The sequence below is a fragment of the Carcharhinus amblyrhynchos genome, chromosome 26, assembly GCF_965287045.1.
Source record: "Carcharhinus amblyrhynchos chromosome 26, sCarAmb.v2.hapA, whole genome shotgun sequence".
NCBI lineage: Eukaryota > Metazoa > Chordata > Chondrichthyes > Carcharhiniformes > Carcharhinidae > Carcharhinus > Carcharhinus amblyrhynchos.
In genome coordinates this window covers 12,065,275-12,090,674 of record NC_137349.1, presented here as the reverse complement: position 1 = coordinate 12,090,674, position 25,400 = coordinate 12,065,275, and the positions used below count along the sequence as shown (strand labels likewise).

The following is a 25,400-nucleotide window of genomic DNA, read 5'->3' as shown; positions in this document are numbered from 1 at the left end:
CATGGGATGGTGTCCAGTGCCAGTATCTCAGTTGGTAGCTCGCTCCTGCAGAGCTGAGGGGAGTAGAGGGGAGCTGGGATAGGAGGGGTGGAGGGAGTTGGGGAAAGCCACATTAAAATGGGACTAATAGTATTTTTTTTCAACTCATTCAATGGAACTGTCTCCAGATGTGGCTGGCACTGATTTGAGCAAAAAGCAATCGGTGTGTTTCCTCTCTCTGCCTCTGAGGTCAAATCCCCCTCCAATAATCAATTTTTCCCTTTATCCACAACATTCGTAACAAAAGCACTGAAGCAGATTACTGACCTTCCCTATCAGTTACAGTGTACAGGCTGTGAGCATCTCACCGCTCCCTGCCCCCCACCAGAAATATACACACTCACTGACTGATACCAGTAACCTGCTTGTCATTACTTTCTGGTGGTGCAATGTCTCCTCTGATGTTATGCCTGGTGTCTCATTTACATCCTCCCCGTTCAACAACTTGCATTGATATAGCACCTTTAACCACACGGGACAAGTCATGGGAATATCATCAGAATTGAATTGGCACTGAACTACATATGGGGATAAGAAGAAATATTTTCTGAGGGTTGTGAGTCCCTGGAACTCTCGTCCTCAAAGTCATTGGAAGCAGAGTGTTTGAATAGTTTTCAGGCAGAAGTTTTGATTTAGTTTATTATTGTCACACGTATTAGGATGCAATGTAAAATATTGTTTCTTGTGCACTGTACAGACAAAGCATACCGTACGTAGGAGAGAAGGAAAGGAAAAGGTACAGAATGTAATGTTACAGTTGTAGCTAAGGTGTAGAGAAAGATCAACTTAATACAAGGTAGGTCCATTCAAAAGTCTGACAGCAGCAGGGAAGAAGCTTTCTTGAGTCGATAGGTACATGACCTCAGACTTTCGTATCTTTTTCCTGACGGAAGAAGGTGGAAGAGAGAATGTCCAGGGTGCATGAGGCCCTTAATTATGCTGGCTGCTTTGCAAAGGCAGTGGGAAGTGTAGGCAGAGTCAATGGATGGGAGGCTGGTTTGAGTGATGGATTGGGTCACATTCACGACCCTTTGTAGTTTCTTGCAGCCTTGGGCAGAGCAGGAGCCATACCAAGCTGTGATACAACCTGAAAGAATGATTTCTGTGGAGCACCTGTAGAAATTGGTCAGAGTTGTAGCAGACATGCCGAATTTCCTAGATTCTTGTTAAACAAGGGGGTGAGTGTAGGTGGGAGGTTATAATCAGATCAACCATGATCTCATTGAATGGCAGAACAGGATCGAGGGGCCGAATGGCCTGCTTCTGTTCCAAATTTGTATGTTTGTGTCAAGATAGTGAAATGACCAAATGCTTTGTGCAAAGGGGTTGGTCTTGAAAAGCATCTGAAAGAGGCAAAGTGAGGGAGCAAGGCAGAGAGGATGAGGGAGGTAAGTGTATCATTGGCCTTGATAACTGAAAGCCCATCTATCAGGGGTGAGGAAGGTGGACAAGTAGTCAGAATTGGAGGAACACTGAGATCTAGCAGGCCTGCTGGGCTTGCGGGGAAGGGGGCCGGTAGGGGGGAGGGAGGGGGCGTAAAGGAGGAGGTGGGTGGGGGGTGTAAGGGGAGAGAGAGAGGGGAATTACAGCGATAGCAAACCCGTAGAGGTATTCGAATGTGAGGGTGGGAACTTAAATTGCCTCCCGGTCTGGCGATGGTTCTGTATACGTCTGCGAGTTTGGTGGGTGCTGGGTGGACAGGATTTGGAGTTTGGATCTGGATAGCAGAGATGCTCAAGTTTATTTGGATTAGGAAATTGGGCAGGAGAGTGTCGTGAATAGTCTGGAAGTAACGATGGCAGGGATAAGAGTTTCAGCAGCAAATGATGAGGCAGAGACAGAGGCGGACAGTGTTGAGGGTTATTCCATCAGAGATGATAGACCCGGAAACCCGTCTCAGCAACGCTGAGGTAATGAACAGATTGGGCTTTTTTATTCATTCAGGGGGTGTGGGCAGCATCACTGGGCCATTTATTGCCCATTTCTAATTGCCCTTGAACTGAGTGTTTGCTAGCCCATTCCAGAAGGACATTTAAGTGTTGAACCCTGATAGATTTTTTAATACGACAATTGACATTATTAGACTTTTAACTCCAGACTTTTATTGAATTAAAATTCCATTATTGACCAGTGATTATGTGAAGGTTAAGGGGAGATTTGATTGAGGCTTTGAATGGAATTGATGGGGTGGATGGATAGAATTTCTTCCACTGGCGAGTTTGTCCGGGACGAGTGAACATAATCCGAGGTATTGTAAAATATTCTGTCACTGAAAGGCAGGAGATGGCAGCTCAGTTGATCATTTTAAAACTGATATTCTTAGATTATTCTAGGGCAAGATATGGAGCCAAGAGGATGGAGTTAAGATATAAGTCAAGCATGGTCTCTTTGAAAGGCAGAACAGGGTGGTGGGTCTGAATGGGCTTTTCTGGCTCATGTTACTTTCTCTGATGCCCAGGCCATTTGCAACATAACCCAATGTCAGAGCTACGCTTGGGTCCTCAGAAGAGTGGCACAGTGGTTAGCACTGCTGCTGCACAGTGCCAGGGACCCGGATTCGATACCCAGCTTGGGTCACTGTCTGTGTGGAGTCTGCACGTTCTCCCCTGTGTCTGTGTAAGTTTCTTCCGGGTGTTCTGGTTTTCTCCCATGGTGCGAAAGGTTAGGTGCATTGGCCGTGCTGAATTCTCCCTCAGTGTACCTGAACGGACGCTGGAGTGTGGCGACTGGGGATTTTCACAGTAACTTCGTTGCAGTGTTAATGTAATATTTTTTCACAGTAACTTCAGTGCAGTGTTAGTGTAAGCCTACTTGGACTACTAAATGAACTTTGACATTGAGGTCCAGTTCTATGTCAACAGTTGGAGCTCAGGATATGGTTCTTGGGGCTCGTAGGATAAGGGGGGAAGGCGAGATCAAGATATTGAATTTGATGATCAGCCATGATCATAAAGAATGGTGGAGCAGGTTCAAAGGGCTGAATGGCCTACTCCTGCTTCTATTTTTCATGTAATGGCCCAGGCACAGTGGGATGGGTGTCAGAGGAGAAGGTGCTGCAGCTCTGAGTATCAAAGTATTTTCTTTCCATCAATAAAAGGAATATTGTTAATATATTTTTCAATGACAATTATATACAAAACATTCTAACAGTTTTGCAGCCAATGGCCTCAACATTGACTGTGCCTCTCGAATAATTTACTTCCTCACAAGAGCATTTAAAACCTTTTGCAAAACATTCTTACTGGAGGAGAATTGTTTTGTTTTTGCTCTTTCAAGCCAAGATTTGCATGTTGGGGAATGGAACATTTATTGAACTCTGAGACGCTGTTACATTGGGCAAGGTTTTAATAGCATGAAACTCCGTCATTAATCATGGGGCTGGTTAGAAAAAGCTTGAGTCAGAGGAACAGAATGTTTGGGAATGGGGGGAGCATTTGGAACTGGAGGAATTTTGAGGTGGGGGTGGAGGGGATTGGTAGACATTAGCATGAAGTTGACAATCGTTGAGATCACGGTGCGACCAAGCTGTGAATTAACTGAGTGCAGCAGTGAAGCAGGTAGAGGAGCAGTCGGTGTTGGAAGGATCTTTCTGGCACTCTGAAGATTTGTGACACAGTAACTGGCCATTTGGCCCATCAGGTGTCTACCTGCTTACCTATGCTCCGCACGAACCTGCCTCTATCCTGCTTCATCTAATGTCGTCATCATCATAACATTGGAACATTGGTCTGTTCCTGAACCATTCAGGCCTGAGCTACTGACCTTGGCTGATGAAAGAAAGATTTGCATTTTTTATTGTAATGCCTTCAGATCGTTCAGTCAGTCACCTGTCGCCTTGTGATGTCGGAAATGCAGCAGCTAATTTGTGCACAGTAAGCTCCCACAATGACACAACATGACAATGACCAGATAATCTGTGATAATGATGATTTGAGAGATAAACATTGACCAGAATACTGAGGGAAGCCTTCCCCCTTGCTGTGGATATCCTCCTGTGGGACACTGGTCTGCTCACTGTCCAATACACTACACCCCTCATTAGCATAGCACAGAAACAGGAGACAGACCATAGAGCAATGCAGCTTTGGAATAGGCCCTTCGGCCCAAATGCTGACCATGGTGCCCTCAGCTATTGCCTACATTTGGCCCATATCCCTCCAATCCTTTCCCATCCAATGTACTTATCCAAATGCTTTTTAAATGTTGCCTTTGAACCTGCCTCAACCACTTTCTCTGGTAGCTTTCCATATCCACACTACCTCCAAAATTGGTGGAAAGGCAAATTGTGTGGAGGGTGGGGAGAGTCTACAGAAGGATCTAGATAGGCTGGGCGAATGGGCCAGGAAATGGCAAATGGAATTTAATGTTGGCAAGTGCGAGGTGGTTCACTTTGGTAGGAATAATGGTAGGAAGGATTATTACTTACGTGGAGAAAAACTGCAGCAGGCGACGGTGCAGAGGGACCTCGGGGTCCTTGTGCATGAGTCGCAAAAACCCAGCTTGCAGGTGCAGCAGGTGGTCAGGAAGGCGAATGGGATGCTGGCCTTCATCGCGAGGGGGATTGAATATAAAAGTAGGGAGGTCTTGCTGCGGCTGTATAGGGCATTGGTGAGGCCGCAGCTGGAGTACTGTGTGCAGTTTTGGGCGCCGTACTTACGCAAGGATATTTTGGCCTTGGAGGGAGTGCAGAGGAGGTTTACTAGGCTGATGCCGGAGTTGAGGGGGTTGAGCTATGAGGAGAGGCTGAATAAATTAGGCTTGTACTCGTTAGTTTAGAAGAATGAGGGGAGATCTCATTGAGACGTATAAGATGATGAATGGGATGGATAGGATAGAGGTGGAGAGACTCTTCCCGCTCAGAAAGGATAGTAGGACTAGGGGGCACAGCCTCAAGATAAAGGGGGGGGCGGTTTAGAACAGAGTTGAGGAGGAACTTCTTCACTCAAAGGGTGGTGAATCTCTGGAATTCTCTGCCCGTTGAAGTGGTGGAGGCTACCTCACTAAATATTTTTAAGACGCGGGTTGATGGGTTTTTGATAAGAGAGGGGATTAAGGGTTATGGGGAGAGGGCGAACTGAGCCAAGACAGATCAGCCATGATCTTATTGAATGGCGGGGCAGGCTCGAAGGGCTAGATGGCCTACTCCTGCTCCTATTTCTTATGTTCTTATGTTCTACGGGAAGAAGATGCGCCTCAGGTCCCTTTGAAATCTTTCCTTTCTCACCTTAAACCTATGCCCTCTAGTTTTCAATTCCCCTTTCCTGGGGAAAAAACACTAGGAGTGTTCATCGTATCGATGCGCCTCATGATTTTATTCACCTCAATAAGGTCACCTCTCATTCTCCTACGTTCCAAGTCCCCTGGATTGTTTCTAACTCTTAACCATCCATCCACATTTGTTTATAGAATTATAGATTCCCTACAGAGCAGAAGGAGGTCATTTGGCCCATCGAGTCTGCACCGATCACAATCGTACCCAGGGCCCATCCCTATAACCCCATGTATTTACCCTAGCTAATCCCCCTGATACTAAGGGGCAAGTAAATGGCCAATCAACCTACCCACGTCTTTGGACTGTGGGAGGAAACTGGAGCACCCGGAGGAAACCCACGCAGACATGGGGAGAATGTGCAAACCCCACACAGACAGTGACCCAACCTGTGTCCCTGACGCTGTGAGGCGGCAGTGCTAACACGTGCCATCTGAGAAAGGTATGTTTTGCCTTGTTGCTGATTCCATTCGCCACTTTGTCCTTTCCCTGGAATTTAACAAAAATCTTCATGTCAGTTGACCCACCGCCCCCCCCCCCACACCCCGGAGAGAGTTCCAGATTTCCCCCCTCGTCCCTCCCCACCAGAGGAAATAGGATCCATCGAGAGAAACCATTAAATCCTTTGATCATCTTGAAGCTCAGTTAAGGCGACCCCCTCTAGGTTCAAAACTGGAGGGAATGCCAGTCTGATTGAGGAAGTTTACCCTCTTAATTTAACCCTTTCATCCCAGAATCGGCCTGATGTATCATTTCCACTTTAACAACACTTTTAGGTTCCCGCCGACTCTCTCATTTGATTTATTATTGTCACATGTATTAACACACAGTGAAAAGTATTGTTTGTGTGCTGTACAGACAAAGCATACCGTTCATAGAGAAGGAAAGGAGAGAGTGCAGAATGTAGTGTTACATTATAGCTCGGGTGTAGAGAAAGATCAACTTAGTGCGAGGTAGGTCCATTCAAAAATCTGATGGCAGCAGGGAAGAAGCTGTTCTTGAGTTGGTTGGTACGTGACCTCAGACTTTTGTACCTTTTTCCTGATGGAAGAAGGTGGAAGAGAGAATGTCCGGGGTGTGTATGGTCTTTGATTAAGCTGGCTTACACAGCAGGAATTGTAGCCAGAGTCAATAGATGGGAGGCTGGTTTGTGTGATTTGCATGATGGTCAAAAGTATTTCATTGGTTGTAAAGCACAGGAAGCTGGTTTGCGTGATGGATTAGGCCATGTTCACGCCCTTTTGTGGTTTCTTGCGGTCTTGGGCAGAGCAGGAGTCATACCAAGCTGTGATACAACCAGAAAGAATGCTTTCTACGGTGCAAGTTTCAGTATTGTTGTCATGCTGGGTCTAATCCTGTCTAGTCTCCTGACTGTGGGGCTTTCCAATGGGGAAACCCCCCTCCCTGTCTGAGCCCCACGAGGTCTCTGCTGAGCCAGGCAGGCTGATTTAACTCTCATTGCTGCAACTCAGCTGGCAGGGCAAGATCCAAGATTGCAGCAACCAAGCCTCGTCCCAAGGGCGCAGAGCAGATCTCCCGCCCCAGACCCATGTTCTTGAACATCACTGGAGCAGCTTTGCGGAGAGTCTGTCTGAACAAAGCTGGTGGAAACTACTGGCCTGGGCTTGAACTGGGCATTTCCTGGACCTGACTCATCCTTGCTCCCTGTGGATGTGCTCCGTGAACACGTGGCAAAGGCCCCACGGATCTTCAGTCTTTTAAAGAAGATAAGAAGAGGCTAGCTTGGCTGTTGGAACATAAATAGCAGTCTTGCTTCTACCCACAATGTTACTTATCCGTTAAGTAAACAAGTTAGGACCTTTCTCAGAGTCCTGTGAATGCAGTCAGTCTCCCGAGACGCAACATTCTAAAAGTAAAACTCACTCTGCTTTCCAAAAACAAATAATGGATTTGCTGAGAGAAAGTTAGTTTCTGCTGAGTGTTCTTGGTCTTGGTTTACCCAGCTGATTCTCGAGATAGCAGCAGGTCCGTCACGAGGAGAGACTAAGTCAGTTAGGATTACATTCACGGAGTTTAGAAGAGTGAGAAGGGATCTCATAGAAACTTATAAAATTCTAACAGAGATAGACAGGGTAGATTCAGAAAGAATGTTCTCGATGGTGAGGGAGTCCAGAAGTAGGGGTCATAGTTTGAGGATAAGGGATAAACTTTTAGAATTAAGATGAGGAGAAATTTTTTCACCTAGAGAATGGTGAATGTGTAGAATTCGGTACCATAGAAAGTAGTTGAGGCCAAAACGTTGTCTGATTTCCAGAAGAAATTAGATATAGCTCTTGGGGCCATAGGGATCAAGGGATATGGAGGGAAGGGGGACTCCAGTTATTGAATTTGATAATCAGCCATGATCAAAATGAATGGTGAAGCAGGCTCGAAGGGCCGAATGGCCTGCTCCTTCTTGTTTCTATGTCTTGCAGGAGCTCAGGAGCTGAGCCTCTCAGACTCATTCTGGTTAACCCTGGCTGTAATAAACGGAGCAGCAGTGGTTAACACTGCCTCCTCACAGTTCAATTCCAACCTTGAGCCATTGTCTGTGCAGAGCTTGCAAGTTCTCCCCATGTCTGCGTGGTTTCCTCCAGGTGCTCCAGCTTCATAGAAAACAGTGAAGATAGGTGCAGGGGTAGGCCATTTGGTCCTTCGAGTCTGTACCACCTATCAATATGATCATGGCTGATCATGCACTTTCTTCCCACAGTCCCAAGATGCGCAGGTTATGTAGATTGGCCATGCTAAGTTGTCCCTTAGTGTCAGTGAGATTAGCAGGATAAATACATAGGGTTACAAGGATAGGGCCTGAGTGGGATTGTTGTCGGTGCAGGCTCGATGGGCCAAATGGCTCCCTTCTGTACTATTGGGATTTTATGATCGTATGATTTCTCCTTCGGTCTTCCTCATCCTGATGGCCTTTCACACGTCTGTTAGTGGGATCTTGCTGTGCACAATTGTTGCTGTGCTTTCTGACTTTAAAAAAAGGCTGGTTCACTTTCACAGGAACTTTTACAGGAGGCCATTCGGCCTGACAAGTCGGCAACAGCCCTCGCTGAGTACCTTACCCCCCCAGGGCCCCTCCCGACCCTATGTCCATAACCCCACACGTTTCCCATGGCTAATCAGTCTTGCCTACACATCTTGGGACATTTGAGTGCACACAGTCACCTCGCAGCACAGGAGGAGACCGTTCAGGGTTATTTGTGGGATGTGTGTGTGTGTGTGACTAGGCCAGCGTTTTAACCTGTTTTCTTGAGCCATTCGATCAGTCCTGACGTCCCTCCCCACAGCCCTTTATTTTGTTCCCCTTTTCAAAATTTATCCAACCCTCTCCGAAAAGCGATTATTGAATCTGCTTCGAATCAGAGAATCCCTAGAGGCCATTCAGCCCATCGAGTCTGCACTGACTCTCTTACAGCATATCTCACCCAGGCCCCTTCCTCCACTCGATATCTGTAACCCCACGCATTTACCATGGCTAACGCATCTAACCTACCCAATTTTGGACAGTGAGGGACAATTTATCATGACCAATCCCCCTAACCTGCACATCTTTGCAGCATAGGAGGAAACTGGAGTACCCGGAGGAAACCCATGCAGACACAGGAAATTGTGCAGACTCTGCACAGACAGATAGTGACCTGAGGCTGGATTCGAACCCCTGTCGCTGGCGCTGTGAGGCAGCAGTGCTAACCACTGTGCCGGCATGCTTTTCACTGACCTTTCAGACAGTGCATTCCAGATAACAACTCGTTGCATTTGAGACAAAATAAATTCTCCCCATCTTCCCATCTGGCTCTTTTGCTAATTTAACTTATATCTGTACCCCTCCAGTCACCAACCTCGCTGCCACTGGAAACAGTTTACCCCGATTTATTTAACCACGTGTCCTGGCAATTTTGAATGCCTGCATTAAATTTCCTCTCGCCCTCCCCTGCTCTGATTGCTTTCATTGGTTGTAAAACACTTTGGGGCCAGCGAGGACACAAATAGCATATTTAAACTTTATTTATTAGTGTCACAACATTAAGACTGCAACGAGGTTTCTGTGAAAATCCCCCAGTCGCCACACTCTGGCTCCTGCTCAGGTACACTGAGGGAGAAATTTAGCATGGCCAGTACACATGTAACCCGCACATCTTTCAGACTGTGTAAGGAAACCAGAGCACCCGAAGGAAACCCACACAGACGCAGGGGGAACGTGCAAACTCCATACAGACAGTGACCCAAGCCGGGAATCGAACCCAGGTCTCTAGCGCTGTGAGGCAGCGGTGCTAACCACTGTGCCACCCTTTGAAAAGCAGAAACGGTCTTTAAAGCTGCAACAGTATTTTCAGCCCCTCTCGTAGTGCCTCCAGCCCACCCCTCAAACAACACCTCCCCCCCCCCCCAACTCACCCCAGCCCTGATGTGGTGTCTAACCATCAGGTGAAACATCTCATTGAACAGGTCCGGGGATACCTGTTTTATACAGTGGATCTTCATCACTCTTTCTTGCAGGTTTAAAGAATGCACAAGTATTTATTTCAGGTGCTCCTAGCCTCAGTGTTGGGCAGAATCTATTTGGGATGTTCTAACGTGTTAGGGGTGCTACATAAATGCAATTTGTTCCTGCATTTAGTTTTCCAGAAATCACAAAACCTGATTTTTAAGGAAGAAGGAGACACAGAGCTGGATGAGATAAAGCCGGAGAGGGAGGGTGGGGAGGAGGTCTCCACACAGTGTTATTGCTGGCACAACCTGATACGCTAAATGACTCCTTTTGTGTGTTATTAATTCTGTGTAAAATGAATCACCAGTCAGATCAACTCCTTTTTAAGTCTGATGATAAGAATTCCTTCAAGCATGACTGTAATTTGAAACCCTTTAGTGGCTGAAAAACACTTTGGGATGCCCAGAGGATGTGAAAGGCACTACAGAAATGCAACTTAATACCTTCCTTTGCGTGACTTGCCTGGGTTTGCAAAACCTCACTTACTGTACTGTCTGGAGACAATACACATCTCTTTAACCTGTGATCAGTGCTCCTTCCACTCACATTGTCGGCCACTTTAGGACTTGAACAGCAGGTTAGGTGTAAAGATTCGCATTCTAATCAGTAATCTGTAAACTGTCTGTGCTTTATATGCTCTGTCTGAGGCCAGAACTCTCCATTCACCTGACGAAGAGGGAGTCCCCTCGAAAGCTTGTGAGTTTACTATAAAATAAATCGGTTGGACTAAAACCTGGTGTTGTCAGACTTTTTACTGTGATCCAGTCCAACGCCAGCACATCCCCATCATGACAGCAAGTAGCCCAGGAGGACTGTTCGACACGTGACCCTCTGCTGCCACCCAGTGTTGGCTTGAATTGATTGCTGTCCACCGGATCCAGACTGGGATTCTCCCTAATATTGGCCAAGCCTGTCGCTGGGCGGAAAAACGGGCACTGACCCTGCCAGTGGCGGTGGAGCCTTCTTCACGCCATACAGTGTAGGACTGAGAAGGGAAAGGAGGCAGGTGAGGGTTCCAGGACACATGGCTGGTGGGGCAGCCCCTGACTCACCCACCCTGCCATCAACTCGGTTCTTCGACCAACCCAGCGCCATTTTCAAAGGTCGTCCCAGCAAACAACCCAGGCGCCCGCCACTCCCACCCCAGCATCAAACTGGCACTTCCCTGGCATTACCCTGACACAATACTCTTCCCACCCTGCCCGAGCACTGCCCTCACCCCCGAGAGTCCCCTTGGCACAACGCTCACCAGGAGCACAGCCCGGGAGCTGGGGCTTTGATTCCAAGTCCGTTAATGCTATTGCTAATACAATATAATTGCTAATGCATTCTAATGTATTTTCCAGTACCAAGCCAAATGGGAGTGGAAAGCGCCCCCCCACCCCCACCCCCACCCCTCCCAAAGCCTCAGTCCCCGACCCTAGAACCTTGCCTCACATCCTTCACCAGGAACACAGCCCGGCCAATATTTAACCCACAGAAGATTGGCAGGGTGGTTAATAATGAGGAAGAAGCTGTTAGGCTGCAGGAAGATATAGACAGTTTGGCCGGGAGCCAGGGGAGGACTTCCCTGCTCTGTTTCAAAAGCATTACCCGCGGTTATATTTTTATCTGGAGTTGCAGGGGTGCCATAGTTACACTACAGCTAATTTACATAAGAACTAGGAGCAGGAGTAGGCCATCTGGCCCTTCGAGCCTGCTGCGCCATTCGATAAGATCATGGTGATGTTTTCATGGATTCAGCTCCACTTACCCGCCCGCTCACCATAACTCTTAATTCCTTTACTGTCCAAACATTTATCTATCCTTGCCTTAAAAACATTCAATGACGTAGCCTCAACTGCTTCACTGGGTAGGGAATTCCACAGATTCACAACCCTTTGGGTGAAGAAGTTCCTCCTCAACTCAGTCCTAAATCTGCTTCCCCTTATTTTGAGACCATGCCCCCTAGTTCTAGTTTCCCCCGCCAGTGGAAACAACTCTGCTTCTACCTTATCTATTCCCTTCATAATCTTATATGTTTCTAAAAGATCTCCCCCTCATTCTTCTGAACTCCAATGAGTATAGCCTCAGTCTCTCCTCATAAACCAGCTCTGGAATCAACCTAGTGGATCTCCTCTGCACCCCCTCCAGTGCCAGTATATCCCTTCTCAAATGAGGCCGAGCAGTGGCAGATGGAATTTAACCCTGAAAAGTGTGAGGTAATGCACTTTAGAAGGATTAACAAAACTCAGTGAATGGCAGGACACTGAGAAGCTCAGAGGAACAAAGGCATTTGTTCACAGATCTCTGAAGGCAGCAGGACAGATTAAAAGGTTGATTCAGAAGACACAAGGGACATTTGCCTTCATCAGTTGCCATGATGTGGAGATGCCGGCGTTGGATTGGGGTAAGCACAGTAAGAAGTCCCACAACACCAGGTTAAAGTCCAACAGGTTTATTTGGTAGCAAACGCCACTAGCTTTGCCACTACTCCTTTGTCAGGTGAATGGGAGTTCTATTCAGAAACAGAGCACATAAAGATACAAACTCAATTTACAAAATAATGGTTGATTATTTTATAAATTATTGTTTTATTTTGTAAACCATTATTTTGTAAATTGAGTTTGTGTCTTTATATGCTCTGTTTGTGAATAGAACTGCCATTCACCTGATGATGGAGCAGTGCTCCGAAAGCTAGTGGCATTTGCTACCAAATAAACCTGTTGGACTTTAAATTGGTATTGTGAGACTTCTTATTGTGTTTATCAGTTGTGACATGGATTACAAGAGCAAGGAGGTAATGTGGGAGTGGTGCAGAACATTGATTAGGCCAACTAGAGTACTGTGTGCTGTTCTGGTTGCCTCACTATAGGACGGATATGATTGTACTGGAGAGGGTGCAGATTCACCAGGATGTTGCCTGGTCCGGAGCGATTCAGCTCTGAAGAGAGGTCGGGTAGGCTTGGGTTGTTCGCAGAGAAGACTGAGGGGGCAACCTGATCGAGGTGTATAAGGCTGTGAGGGGATAGAAAGCAGCAGTTCCCCTTAGTTGAAGGGTCAATAACGAGGGACATAGTTTAAGGTGAGGGGCAGGGAGTTTCGAGTGGATCTGGGAAAAAGTCTTTTCACCTGCAGGGTGGTGGGAGTCTGGAATGTGCTGCCGGGGAGGATAATAGAGGCAGGAAACCTCCCAACCTTCAAAAAGAGTATGCGGATGAACATTTGACAACAGAGGAACAGAGGAATCAGGAGCAGGAGGAGGCAAATTCCACCCCTTGGACCTGCTCTGCCATTCAATCAGATCGTGGCTGATCTCTCCCTGGTCTCAAATCCACCTCCCCACCTGTTCCCCATATCCCTTTAACCCATTTTTTAAAATCAGAAATATATTCTCCTCCTTCACACTGTTCAATGATTCAGATTCCACTGCACTATGGGCCGAGTTCTGGAAAGCAGGATTAGTGTAGATTTAGTGTAGTTTTGGGCTGAAGGGCCTCTTTTGTACTGTACAGCTCCTACTGTGTAACCAACTTCACATATATCTGGTCGTTGTCATGTTTGTGAGGTCTTGCTGTATAAAATTGGCTGCTGAGTTTCCTCTGATACAACAGCAACAACCTCCAAGGGTACTCCGTTCTCCGTGAGGTTGTCCTGAGGAGGGTGAAAGGTGCTATGTAAAGGAAATTCTTTGCTTGGCGCGAGATGGAAGAGGAACACCTGGATCTTGACTCGCGTTACACCTCTCAATGGCAACCCCTCCCTCCCACACAGTAACACAATCGGAACGACGCTTGGAATGTTAACCTTGCTAACCAGAGGGCAGGCAACATAAAAGGGGAAGAAATCCTACCCCGCCCCCACCCCCCCGGGGGAGAACAAGGAAAGAAATTAGCAAAGAAAATAAAAGCAAAACAGAGGCAACAAAACCATCTTTGTTTCCAGGGTAACCAATTTAAACATGGCAGGCCCACAGCCGTTGCCCAGGAGATGCACTGTACTGTCTTTTCTATTTGGGCCAATCATCATGCAGTCAGGCAACACGATGAAGGAATTGAACCAATGCCAGAGTTTGACTTAGAGGTGAGGAAGTGGGCACGTGCCTTGTGGAATAACATCGCAGGTTCGGGGTCAAAGAGCAGGAATGGGGAGGGTTCAAGTCCCGGGGGGAGACCTTAGCTTGGAACCCGGCCTATCAGGCAGGCTGGAGAATCCGTGTGGTTCCTGGTGATGACGTGGGAAACCGTGAGGAGACCTGGGGGTGACAGGTGTGGCCTCCATCAGGGAACCGTATCCAAGCCCGGGGCGCATGTCCGTCTCTGTCAGGATCTGTCATTTTCCGCACCCCCCCCCCCCCCCCCCCCCCCCACTCACTGTTCACCTTCTGCATTTCCCCCTTTGGCTGGAATGCCAGCTTCACGATCCCTGCAGAGGCCCCAGAGAAACGGAGTGGTGCATCCGTCCAGCACCTTATCGCATCAGAGCGTCTCGTTCCCGACAGCTGAGGAAATGCCGTCTTCCTGAAGTGTCGTCGCTGTTAGAAACGCAGCAGTTAATTTAAACCCCACCAGCAGGAAGAGTGAGCGGGTAACCAGGAGAATCACCTGCCAGCTCCATAGTAAGCACCGTGGAATGCAGAAGGTTCAAAGAGGAGGCCAAACAGAAAACTCAGGAAGCTAAGAGCGATTCTGGCAGCCAACACGAAGAGGAATCCCCAAGATTTCCATCAGATATAAATAGTAAACGGGTTCAGAAGGAGGGCGGCTGATTAGGGACCAAAAAAGGGAATTTACGCATGGAGTCAGGGGACGTTGCTGAGATATTAAATTAATTCTTTGCGTTTGTCTTTGCTAAGGAGCTGGATACTACCAGGACATGATACCAGAGGAGAATGGGCCAAATGGTCTCCCTCTGCACCATAACAATTCTGTGTGGGGTCTTTTACATCTGCCTGAGAATGCAGGCAGGGCCACGATTTAACATCTCATCAGAAAGATGGCACCTCTGACAGTGCAGCATTCCCTCGGCACTGTCCCCCTGACGGCGCACCGCTCCCTCGGCACTGCATCTAGTGTTTGGAGTTGGTGGGGGAGCATGGGGGTGGTGGTTGAACACTTGACCTTTTAACACAGGTTATGCTTCAAAGTGAGTCTTCATCTGACCCCTTGGGTGAAGATAACACATTCTCGGGTCAGTGTTTGGGAGGAGTCAGGGAGCTCCCCCCAGAGTTCTGAGGGCAACATGAATCAAAGAACAGTACAGCACAGCTACAGGCTCTTCGGCCCACCAAGCCTGTGCTGACACATTACACCTTTCTAAATGAAAGACCTGTTGCCTCTACACGGTCTGTATCCCTCTATTTCCTACCTATTCATGTGTCCATTAAGATGCCTTCCTCAATCGTCGCTAAAGTTGGGTATCTGCCCAAGATCACGTTGTGGGATTGCACTGTGCACACATTTCCTGCTCTGTTTCCTACATCACAGCAGTGAGTACACTCCACAAGGAACCAATCTGGCTGCAAAGTGGTGAAAGACACTATAAAAATGCATATCCCTATTCTGTTTGTGAAGGGACACAATGTATGGCGGGGGGTGCGTCAGGACATCTTGTCACTTCCTGTGGACTTCGTCTCCTGATGGCTGTCGTTGGGATGTGGGGAGTTGGAGGGATTCTGCGGAGGGGAGTTGGGGGGGGTGGGGGGTGTGGTTTGCGAAGTGGGACTTCCTGGGGAATTGGAGGGAATGGGCAGGTCTCTCTGATTCAGTGTGAAAGAGTCAGCACAGTAAACAACCGCTGCAATTAATGAAGCCAGAAACTCCCTCAGTAATCGATATACTTTAAGTGAAACTGTAGACACAGAAGGAGTGTCTTTGTGTGCGAGTCAGGCTTTCCAACTTTCTCAAATTCTAAAGTGCTGAAGCCCTGCTTTGAGAAAATAAGTGTCAAAGTGAGGAAGACAATATCCAGCTCAGCCTGGGCAGACACCGAGACAGTGAACAGAACGGAGACACAGGCAGGCACGTCACTGGCTGAGTGAAGCAATTCTACAGTGTGCCGGGGGCAGGCAGATCCATGCCAGTGCCTGCTGACCTGTTCCCCCCTCATCTCCCTGCTCTGCCAACTGCCCAGGCACCGGGAGATTGGCACAAATGGTGACCAGGAGGACTTGGTAACTTTTGCAACACCTCCTGCCTGATTCAATCCCAGTCTCCTAATCCTGTTTATCCCACCCCATCAGCTCCTTGTGGAAGCTGCATTCTACACATCTTTGGACACTAAGGGACAATTTAGCATGACCAATCCACCAAACCTATACATCCTTGTACTGTGGGAGGAAACTCATGCAGACAAGGGGAGAATGTGCAAACTGTACACTGACGGTGACCCAAGGCTGGAATTAACCCGGGTCCCTGGCACTGTGAGGCAGTGGTGCTAACCACATTTCTCACAGTGAAACACCCCAAGCTCAGTCAGGCAACATCATAAGGTTGACACTGAGTTACTTGAGGTTTTGAGGAGAGGTGACCAAAGGCTTATAAAGTTTACTTGTTAGTCACAAGTAGGCTTACATTAATACTGCAATGAAGTTACAGTGAAAATCCACTAGTCGCCACACTCTGGTGCCTGTTCAGGTACATTGAGGGAGAATTTAGCATGGCCAATGCATTTAACCATCGGAATGTGGGTGGAAACTGGAGCACCTGAGGAAACCCATGCAGACATGGGGAGAGCATGCAAACCCCACATAGACAGTGACCCAAGCCAGGAATTGAACCCAGGTGCCTGGCCCTGTGAGGCAGCAGTGTTAACCACTGTGCGACTGTAAAGCTTGGTCACTTAGCCAGGTTTGGAGATTCTTGAAGGAAGACAGAAAGAAGTAGAGACGGAGAGGTTTAAGGAGGGAATTCCAGAGCTTGGGGCCCAGGCAGCTGAAGGTACGGCTGCCAATGGTGTGTGATGGAAGTTGGGTTTGGATAAGAGGGTTATGGGGAGAAAGCGGGAAAGTGGAACTGATCCATTTCAGATCAGCCATGATCTTGTTGAATGGTGGGGCAGGCTCGAAGAGCTAGATGGCCTACTCCTGCTCCCATTTCTTATGTTCTTATGTTAAGAGGGTGGCATGGTAGCACAGTGGTTAGCACTTCTCAGTGTCAGGGACCTGGGTCCAATTTCCGGCTTGGGTGACTGTGTGATGTTTGAACGTTCTCCCTGTGACTGCATGGGTTTACTCCAAGTGTTTCAATTTCCTCTCATAGTTCAAAGATGTGCAGGCTAGGTGGATTGGTCATGCTAAATTGCCACTTAGTGTCCCAAGGTGTGTAGGTTAGGGCAATTAGCCATGGTAAATGTGTAGGGTTACAGGGATAAGACTGGGGAGAGGGCATTGATAAGATGCTCTGTCAAAGAGTTGGTGCAGACTTGATGGGCCAAATAGCCTCCTTCTGCACTGTAGGGATTCTATGATCCTATGAAGAGGTTGCACATGGGACCAGCACAGAGATCTCAGAGGATTGTACAGCTGGAGGCTGATTCAGAGATAAGGAGAGGCAATGCCAGGGTATAATTTAAAGATGGGGATAAACACAGGAACAGGAGGAGACCATTCAGTTCGACCATGGCTGGTTAATATGTTGACTCCATTTGCTCACCTTGGTTCTGTAATCCTTTCAAACCCTTGCCCAATAAAAATCACAATATTTAAATACTTTCATTCTTGCTATACCTGAATCTTGAGAAATAAACTTCCTCTCGTTCAATCTTTCACCCAGCAGAAAGACGCCAGAGGCTGGCTGGGTTTGAAGGGGGAGTTTGGAATGAAGACAGCTTTGATTAAAGATTTGATTATTTGGAGAGGCTGGAGAGGTTCTTTGGCACAGAGAACGTTAAGAACAGGTTTAGTCATTCTGTTTAAAATGTGTGAAGAATTTTGACTGAGTAATTCAGGAGAAACTATTTCCCACAGCAGCAGGTTTGGTAACTCAGCATAAAGTCATAGAGGTTTTCAGCATGGAAACAGGCGCTTTGGCCCAACTTGTTCATGCCGTCCTGCTTTTTAACCACTAAGCTTGTCCCAGTTGCCCACATGTGGCCCTTATCCCTCTATACCCATCTTACCCATGTAACTATCTAAATGCTTTTTAAAAGACAGAATTGTACCTGCCTGTGCTACTATTTCTGGCAGCTTGTTTCAGATACTCACCACCCTCTGTGTGGAAAAAATTGCTCCTCTGGACTCTTTGGTATCTGTCCCCTCTCACCTTAAACTTATGCCCTCTAGTTTTGGACTCCCGTACCTTTGGGAAAAGATATTGACTGTATAGCTGATCTATGCCCCTCTCTATACACCTCTATAATATCACCCCTTAGCCGTCTACACTCCAAGGAAAAAAGTCTCGGTCTATCCAGCCTCTCCTTATAACTCAAACAATCAAGTCCTGGCAGCATCCTAGTAAATCTTTTCTGCACTCTTTCTAGTTTAATAATATCCTTTCTATAATAGGGTGACTAGAACTGTACACAGTATTTCATGTGTGGCCTTACCAAATGTCTTGTACAACTTCACCCAGACACTCAACTCCTATATTCAATGTTCTGACCAATGAAACCAAGCATGCCAAGTGCCTTCTTCACCACCCTGTCCACCTGTGACTCCCCTTTCAAGAAACTATGAATCTGTATCCCTAGATCTCTTTGTCCTTTCACTCTCTCCAATGCCCTACCATTAACTGAGTGAAGTAAGTGGACTCACAACATCAGGTTAAAGTCTAACAGGTTTATTTGGTAGCACGAACTTTCGGAGCGTTTGGGGCAACGCTCCAAAAGCTCGTGCAATCAAATAAATCTGTTGGACTTTAACCTGATGTTGTGAGACTACTTACTGTGTCTACCCAAGTCCAACACTGGCAACACATCATTAATTAAGTCTTGCCTTGTCCAAAATGCAGATTTAAGATAACTCAATGATCTAAGATAACTAGATGATTAAAAGTTGATTGATTTACTTTTTGTGCAAGGTGACCTCTACACCCCTAACCTATCAATGGAAAAAGTGCAACACAGAAAGAGAGAGAGTGTGATGAAAACTGAGTGAATGTGGTCCCACAGAGGGAACATTTTTAACCAGCAGAGGGAGAGAGAAGCTGTCAAATGTGTGAAGGTGGAGGGGACAGCAGAGAGGAGCAGAAGCTGCTGACATCTGGGACCCATTAGGAGTTAAAAGTGCTGATTACACAGAGATATACACTGAGGCTGGGGAGGGGTGAAGGGGCCAGTGTGGTGCACCTTCGGAAGATCCTCCGTCCAAGTCCCCCACTCAGCGGAGATGTAAGTGGAGCAGGACACTGCTTATCAGGGTGGTACAAGCCAGAGGGGTTAAGCAAGCGATTCCACCCACTCTGCTCTGTGGCAATGACGCACCGTGCTAACTGACAAGAGCTGGACTGTGAATGGTTCCTGTTGTAGAGAAACTCTGCCTAGTCTTCAGCGAAGCAAGTAACTGTTAGCGAGGGAGGGGGGAGAATGAATGGTGGGGGTGGTTAGGCAGCGAGAAGGAAGCTCACCTCAGCCCCTCTACAGAGCGGAGAGGAAACGTACCGACTCGACTTGACAGCTTTCCTGAAGAAAGGGCAAAGGCCGGCCCATTGCAGCAATGGGGCTGAACTGCAGGAAGTTCTGTGGCTTCTTGACATCATTGACGGCCCGCGTTTAGTTAAAAGCTTCCAGCTGTGACGGAGGAGAGTGTTGTTGGAGGCGGGGGTGGTGGGCTGGGGGTTGGAACGAGGAACAGCATGAGTTTGCCTGGTGCCTCTGAGTTCCTGCCAGCACTGGAGAGGCCAGTGAGAATGGGCAGCGGGCACGGATCGCCCTGTTCTGTCAACCGTCCCATCGATATCGCACAGAGGCGCAGACGGTACGTTCCGGGGCTGTTTCTTTTCTCTTTCCTCTGCGCTGGGGAGAGGGGGAGGGTTGAAAGGATGATGTGGGAGGGGGGTGGGGGGAGGGCAGGTGGATTGAAACACAAACTGGTTTGCATTCCCGTAGCACCTTTTCACCACCGCAGGACGTCCCAAAGTGTTTTACAGTCAGTGAAGCACTTTTCAAAGTATAGCCAGTGTTCTAATGTTCAAAACTGCACAGCACGATCCCACAAACAGCAACGTGCAAACAATAACGTTACCTGGTTCAGTGACGTTGATCGAGGGACAAGTATTGGCTGGGGCACTAGCTAACCTTATTGCAATGGGATATCCCCCCACCCCGCCACCCCCCTCCAGGACCAGACTCTCTCATTCGGAGTGGGGCTCAGAGAGGGAGAGGCAGGTGAGGTATTGGGGAAGGGAGAGTGAGAGGGGTATGGGAGCAGAGTGGATGAGTATGTGGGGAGGGAGCTGGGTAGTGCTGAGGGTGGGAACTGTCAGTACCTGCCCGATAACATCACAGAAACATCATTTTGAAAGTTGTTGAGGTGCAGCCAGTTAGTGATCTCTTTCAACACCTCGAAAAGATACTCTGACATCCTGGCTAGTTCCATTTCCGCAACATCACTCTCGCTTTCCAAGCCTGTCGATCTGAGCCGGTCACCCCTCAATTGATCTCCCCCCCCACCCCCCCAACCCCCAATGTCGGTGGCATTATCACCTCTCCCTGGAGTAACCAGCAGTTTGCTCTTAATCAAGGGCCAAACACAGCAAGATATTGCACTGTGGGAGGCATCACAGCTCAGCCCATTCTTTCCCTCTCCTGGAGGAGGGGTGGAAAGTGCAGAATTTCTAGCTGATTCTCCTTCCCTTTTTCTGTTCCAGTTTGTCCTCACTTTCCTCTGTGTTAGTTGCTTTTTTTTTGAGTTTAATGGCAGGCACGGTGGTTAGCACTGCTGCCTCACAGTGCCCAGGTACCGGGTTCGATTCCTGGCTTAGAACGTAGAACATTACAGCGTGGTACAGGCCCTTCGGCCCTCGATGTTGCACTGCCCTGTGAAACCAATCTAAATCCCATCTAACCTACACTATTCCAATATTGTCCATATGTTTATCCAATGACCACTTAAATACCTTTAATGTTGGCGAGTTCACTACTGTTGCAGGCAGGGCATTCCACACTCTTACTACTCTGAGTAAAGAACTTACCTCTGACATCTGTCCTATATCTATCACTCCTCAATTTAAAGCTATGTCCCATCGTGCTAGCCATCTCCATCAAGGAAAAAGGATCTCACTGTCCACCCTATCTAATCTTCTAATCATCTTATATGCCTCCATTAAGTCACCTCTTAACCTTCTCTCTAACAAAAACATCCTTAAGTTCCTCAGCCTTTCTTCATAAGACCTTCCCACCATACCAGGCAACATGCTGGTAAACCTCCTCTGCACCCTTTCCAATGCTTCCACATCCTTCCTATAATGCGGCGACCAGAACTGTACACAATACTCTTAAGTGCAGGCGCACCAGAGTTTTGTACAGCTGCAACATGACCTCATGGCTCTGAAACTCAATCCCTCTAACAATCCCTTGGGCACTGTGTGTGTTGGAGTTTGCACATTCTCCCCATGTCTGCGTGGGTTTCCTCCCACAGTCCCACAGATGTGTGGGTTAGGTGGATTGGCCATTCTAAATTGACTCTAGTGTCAGGGGATTAATAGGGTAAATACATGGGATTACAGGGATAGGGTAGGATTGTTGTCAGTGCAGAGTTGATGGGCCGAATGGTCTCCTTCTGCACTGTGGGATTCTATGAAGGACATGGTATAGATTGCTGGTGTTGTAACCTTTTCAGACTGTTCTCCTCCCCCTCCCTTTTCTCACCCCCATTTTCCCCTCCCTCTGCCCCTTGTTCCAGGCCCCTCGGCTCCTTCCCTCCCCCTCTCTTCTGTTACTATCTCTCTCCCCTGCCTCTCCCTCTCTTGACTTGAGTTCCACAACCCTCTATGTGTAAATGATTCCTCCTACTGTCTGACTCAGAGCTTTTGTGTTTAATCTAAATCTGCTAGCTTTTGTTTCATAAGCTTTTCAAACTGACAACTTTGTCACCAAATTTAACCAGGAATTACAAGAGTTGCTATGGTGCAGAAGGAGGCTATTTGGCCCCTCATGTCTGCGCCAGCTCTCCGAACGTGTTGAGACTTAGTTGCATTCTGCTGCCTTTTTTTGTACCTCTGCACATTGTTTCTATTCAAATAATCATCTGTTGCGCTCTTGAATGCGTCAATTGAACCTTCCTCCACCGCAATTCCAGGTGGAGCATTCCAGACCTAAACAACTCATGGCGTAAAAATGTTTTCTTTCTCACAACTTTTGCGAATCATTTTAAATCTGTGCCCCTCCTGTTCTTAATTCTTGTACAGCCCTGGGATTGGATGGACTATATCTGCGCATGTTGACAGGAGTTAGGGAAAAGATGACAGAGACATCATTACATTGATATAAAAGAAATCGCTTAGAGAAGGGAATTATATCAGAGGAATGGGTAGCAGCCGAAGTCAGTCTTTTAGTGAAAAAGTAAAATTCAGGGAACTGTAGACCATTGAGCTGAACGTCAGTGGAATGAAGGATTATGGAATGAGATGTGAAAGAGCAACGTTGAGAAACTAATAACATAACAGGATTGGGGCAGCACGGTGGCACAGTGGTTAGCACTGCTGCCTCACAGCACCAGCGACCCAGGTTCAATTCCCAGCCTCGGGTCATTGCCTGTGTGGAGTTTGCATGTTCTCCCTGTGTCTGCGTGGGTTTCCTCCGGGTGCCCTGGTTTCCTCCCACAGTCCAAAGATGTGCGGGTTAGGTGCATTGGCCATGCTAAATTGCTCTTTATGGGATGCATAGATTAGAGGGATTAGCAGAGTAAATATGTGGGATTATGGGGATAGGGCCTGGGTGGGATTGTTGTCGGTGCAGACCCTATGAACCAAATGGTAAGATTTCTGTGATTCTAAGTGCTCGGCCAGATTTCAAAAGGGCGGATGTTGCAATCAGGTGAGGAGGAGTGAAGTGATGGAAAATTGACCTAAAGCAGGACTTTAGGACAGCAAGTCATATTTTATCAACCTCCTGAATCCTTTAAGGAAACAGCTAAGAAGGTTGATAAGGGCAATGCCATAGACATTTTGGATTTTTGATTTGATTCGTTATTGTCACATGTACTAACATACAGTGAAAGGTATTGTTTCTTGCATGCTTTGCCGACAAAGCATACCGTTCATAGAGAAGGAAAAGGGAGGGTGCAGAATGTAGTGTTAGAGTCATAGCTAGGGTATAGAGAAAGATCAACTTAATGCAAGGTAAGTCCGTTCAAAAGTCTGGTGGCAGCAGGGAGGAAGCTGTCCTCAAGTCAGTTGGTACATGATTTCAGACTTTTGTATCTTTTTCCCGGCGGAAGAGAGAATGTGTGGGGTCCTTAATTATGCTGGCTGCTTTTCTGAGGCAGCAGGAAATGTAGACAGAGTCAGTGTATGGGAGGCTGGTTTGCATGATGGACTGGGCTGCATTCATGACCTTTTGTAGTTTCTTGTGGTCTTGGGTAGAGCAGGAGCCATATCAAGCTGTGATACAACGAGAAAGAATGCTTTCTGTGGTGCATCTGTAAAAGATGGTGAGAGTTGTAGCTGACATGCCAAATTTTCATATGCTTCTGAGAAAGTAGAGGCATTGGTGAACTTTCTTAACTATAGTTTCAGCATGGTGGGGGACAAAGACTGGTTGTTGCTGACTTGGATACCTAGAAACTTTAAGCTCTTGACCATTTCTACTTTGTCCCCATTGATGTTGGCTGTCAATGCTGTATATTAATCTCGTGACTAAGGCCAGAGTAGGCAACATGCAGTGGAATGGACAGCAAGTTAATTACAAAACTAAGAGTGCAGAGAATAGTTATCGAGGGTAGTTAATCACACTGACAAATGATGAGAAGAGATGTTCCACAGTGATTGGGGCTGGAGCACAATTCCTCATTATTTATATTAATGATTTGGACTTGGCAGTTAGCAGGATAATTTCAAGATTTGCGGATGACGTAAGATTGTTAACACTGGGAGGAAAATGCAGTAAAATACAGGAAGACATCATTAAAGCTGTAGAATGGGTGTAAGAGCAAATGAATTGCAATCTGAGTAAAGGTGAGGGGATTCATCTCGTTCTGAAGAATAAGGAGGCTCCACACTCTCTGCAAAAGCAGAGTTTGAATGAGGTTGAGGTGCAGAGGGAGCGAGAGCTAAAGACACACACATCACAAAAAGCACAGGTTGATCCCATTACAAAGCAGTGGAATTTGTTTCTAACGAGAGAGAACTGGAAAGCAGCAAGGCTATACTTGTATCAAATCTTAGCCCACATCAGGAATACGGTGAATGGTTCTACTCCCCATATTACTGAAAAGATAGAAACGCTGAAAAACATACAAAAAGTTTACAAGAACAATAATAGAATTGGGAGGTTATAAATCTCGGTGACATTAAATAAGTTGGGGCACTTTCTTCAGGAAAGAGAGAGAGATGATGGAAACAGTGTACAGAGAGCTTTACTCTGTATCTAACCCCGTGCTGTACCTGTCCTGGGAGTGTTTGATGGGGACAGTGTAGAGGGAGCTTTACTCTGTATCTAACCCCGTGCTGTACCTGTCCTGGGAGTGTTTGATGGGGACAGTGTAGAGGGAGCTTTACTCTGTATCTAACTCCATGCGGTACCTGTTCTGGGAGTGTTTGATGGGGGATAGTGTAGAGGGAGCTTCTCTCTGTATTTAACCCCGTACTGTACCTGTCCTGGGAGTATTTGATGGGGACAGTGTAGAGGGAGCTTTACTCTGTATCCAACCCCATACGGTACCTGTTCTGGGAGTGTTTGATGGGGGAACAGTGTAGATGGAGCAGAAAATTAGTAAACTTAACAAGTATAAAAAGAGATGCAGGGATCTGGATGGGAGGAGGTTGTCCCATGTCATTCCAGATAGGAATGATTCAATGAATTGAAAGTTTGGAGATTTTGGGTGTTCTAACTACCCCCTCTTCCCTGCATTTGGCAACAAGTGGTTAAAACTGGAGCCTAACAGTCTGGAGTTAAGGAAGGAATGTTGTGCTGTTGATAGTTTTGATTGGTGAAGGATGTGTCAGTCTGTCTCCATGGAGACATTGTGCACACAAGACAGATGTTGTAATGACGTCAGTCCACCACCCTTTAAGCAGAAATCATTGAGAGGGCGGAGGGAAGGAGCGATCAGTTCAGCTCAGCATCAGAATTCTGACATTACAACACATCTGCCGCTATAATCTGCTCCAAATGAATTGAAGTCAGTTTAAAATTCTCCCATTAGCTCTCTGAAAACCCCAGAATAATGCTGCTGGGAGTCCATCAGGGTTCTGCTGCTTTGCTACTGGCTATTTTTCACCCACAGACCTGTGCACCTGTAGCCTGGAGAGCTTTTCGACTGCAGAGGGCATCGCCTTTGCCTGTTCAGTCTCTGAATATCAAACAATGGAGGTCTGTCCAGTTCACCCCCCTCCCACCCTGCACCTCTAGCCCAGGGGCACGGTGGTGAACTGAAATGCACTTCTCTGTCCCATCAGTTAACTCAAATCCTAAGAAATAGGAGCAGAATCGGACCATTCGGCCCCTCTAGCTTTCCTG

The 25,400-nt window shown here is 47.2% G+C and overlaps 1 protein-coding gene across 3 annotated transcripts in view; it reads left to right on the top strand.

The window, feature by feature from the left end:
- The window catches only part of LOC145358806 (3',5'-cyclic-AMP phosphodiesterase 4C-like), a 307,845-nt gene that overhangs the window by 211,336 nt on the left and 71,109 nt on the right, over nucleotides 1-25,400 (top strand). Inside the window, exon 1 of one of the 3 annotated variants that reach the window (XM_080213113.1) lies at nucleotides 19,577-19,698. The exons of the other annotated variants lie outside the window; for them this stretch is intronic. Coding sequence (XP_080069239.1) covers nucleotides 19,577-19,698 — 122 coding nt within the window. Of the gene's footprint in view, nucleotides 1-19,576; nucleotides 19,699-25,400 lie in introns of those variants that run through there. 3 annotated transcript variants of the gene reach the window in all.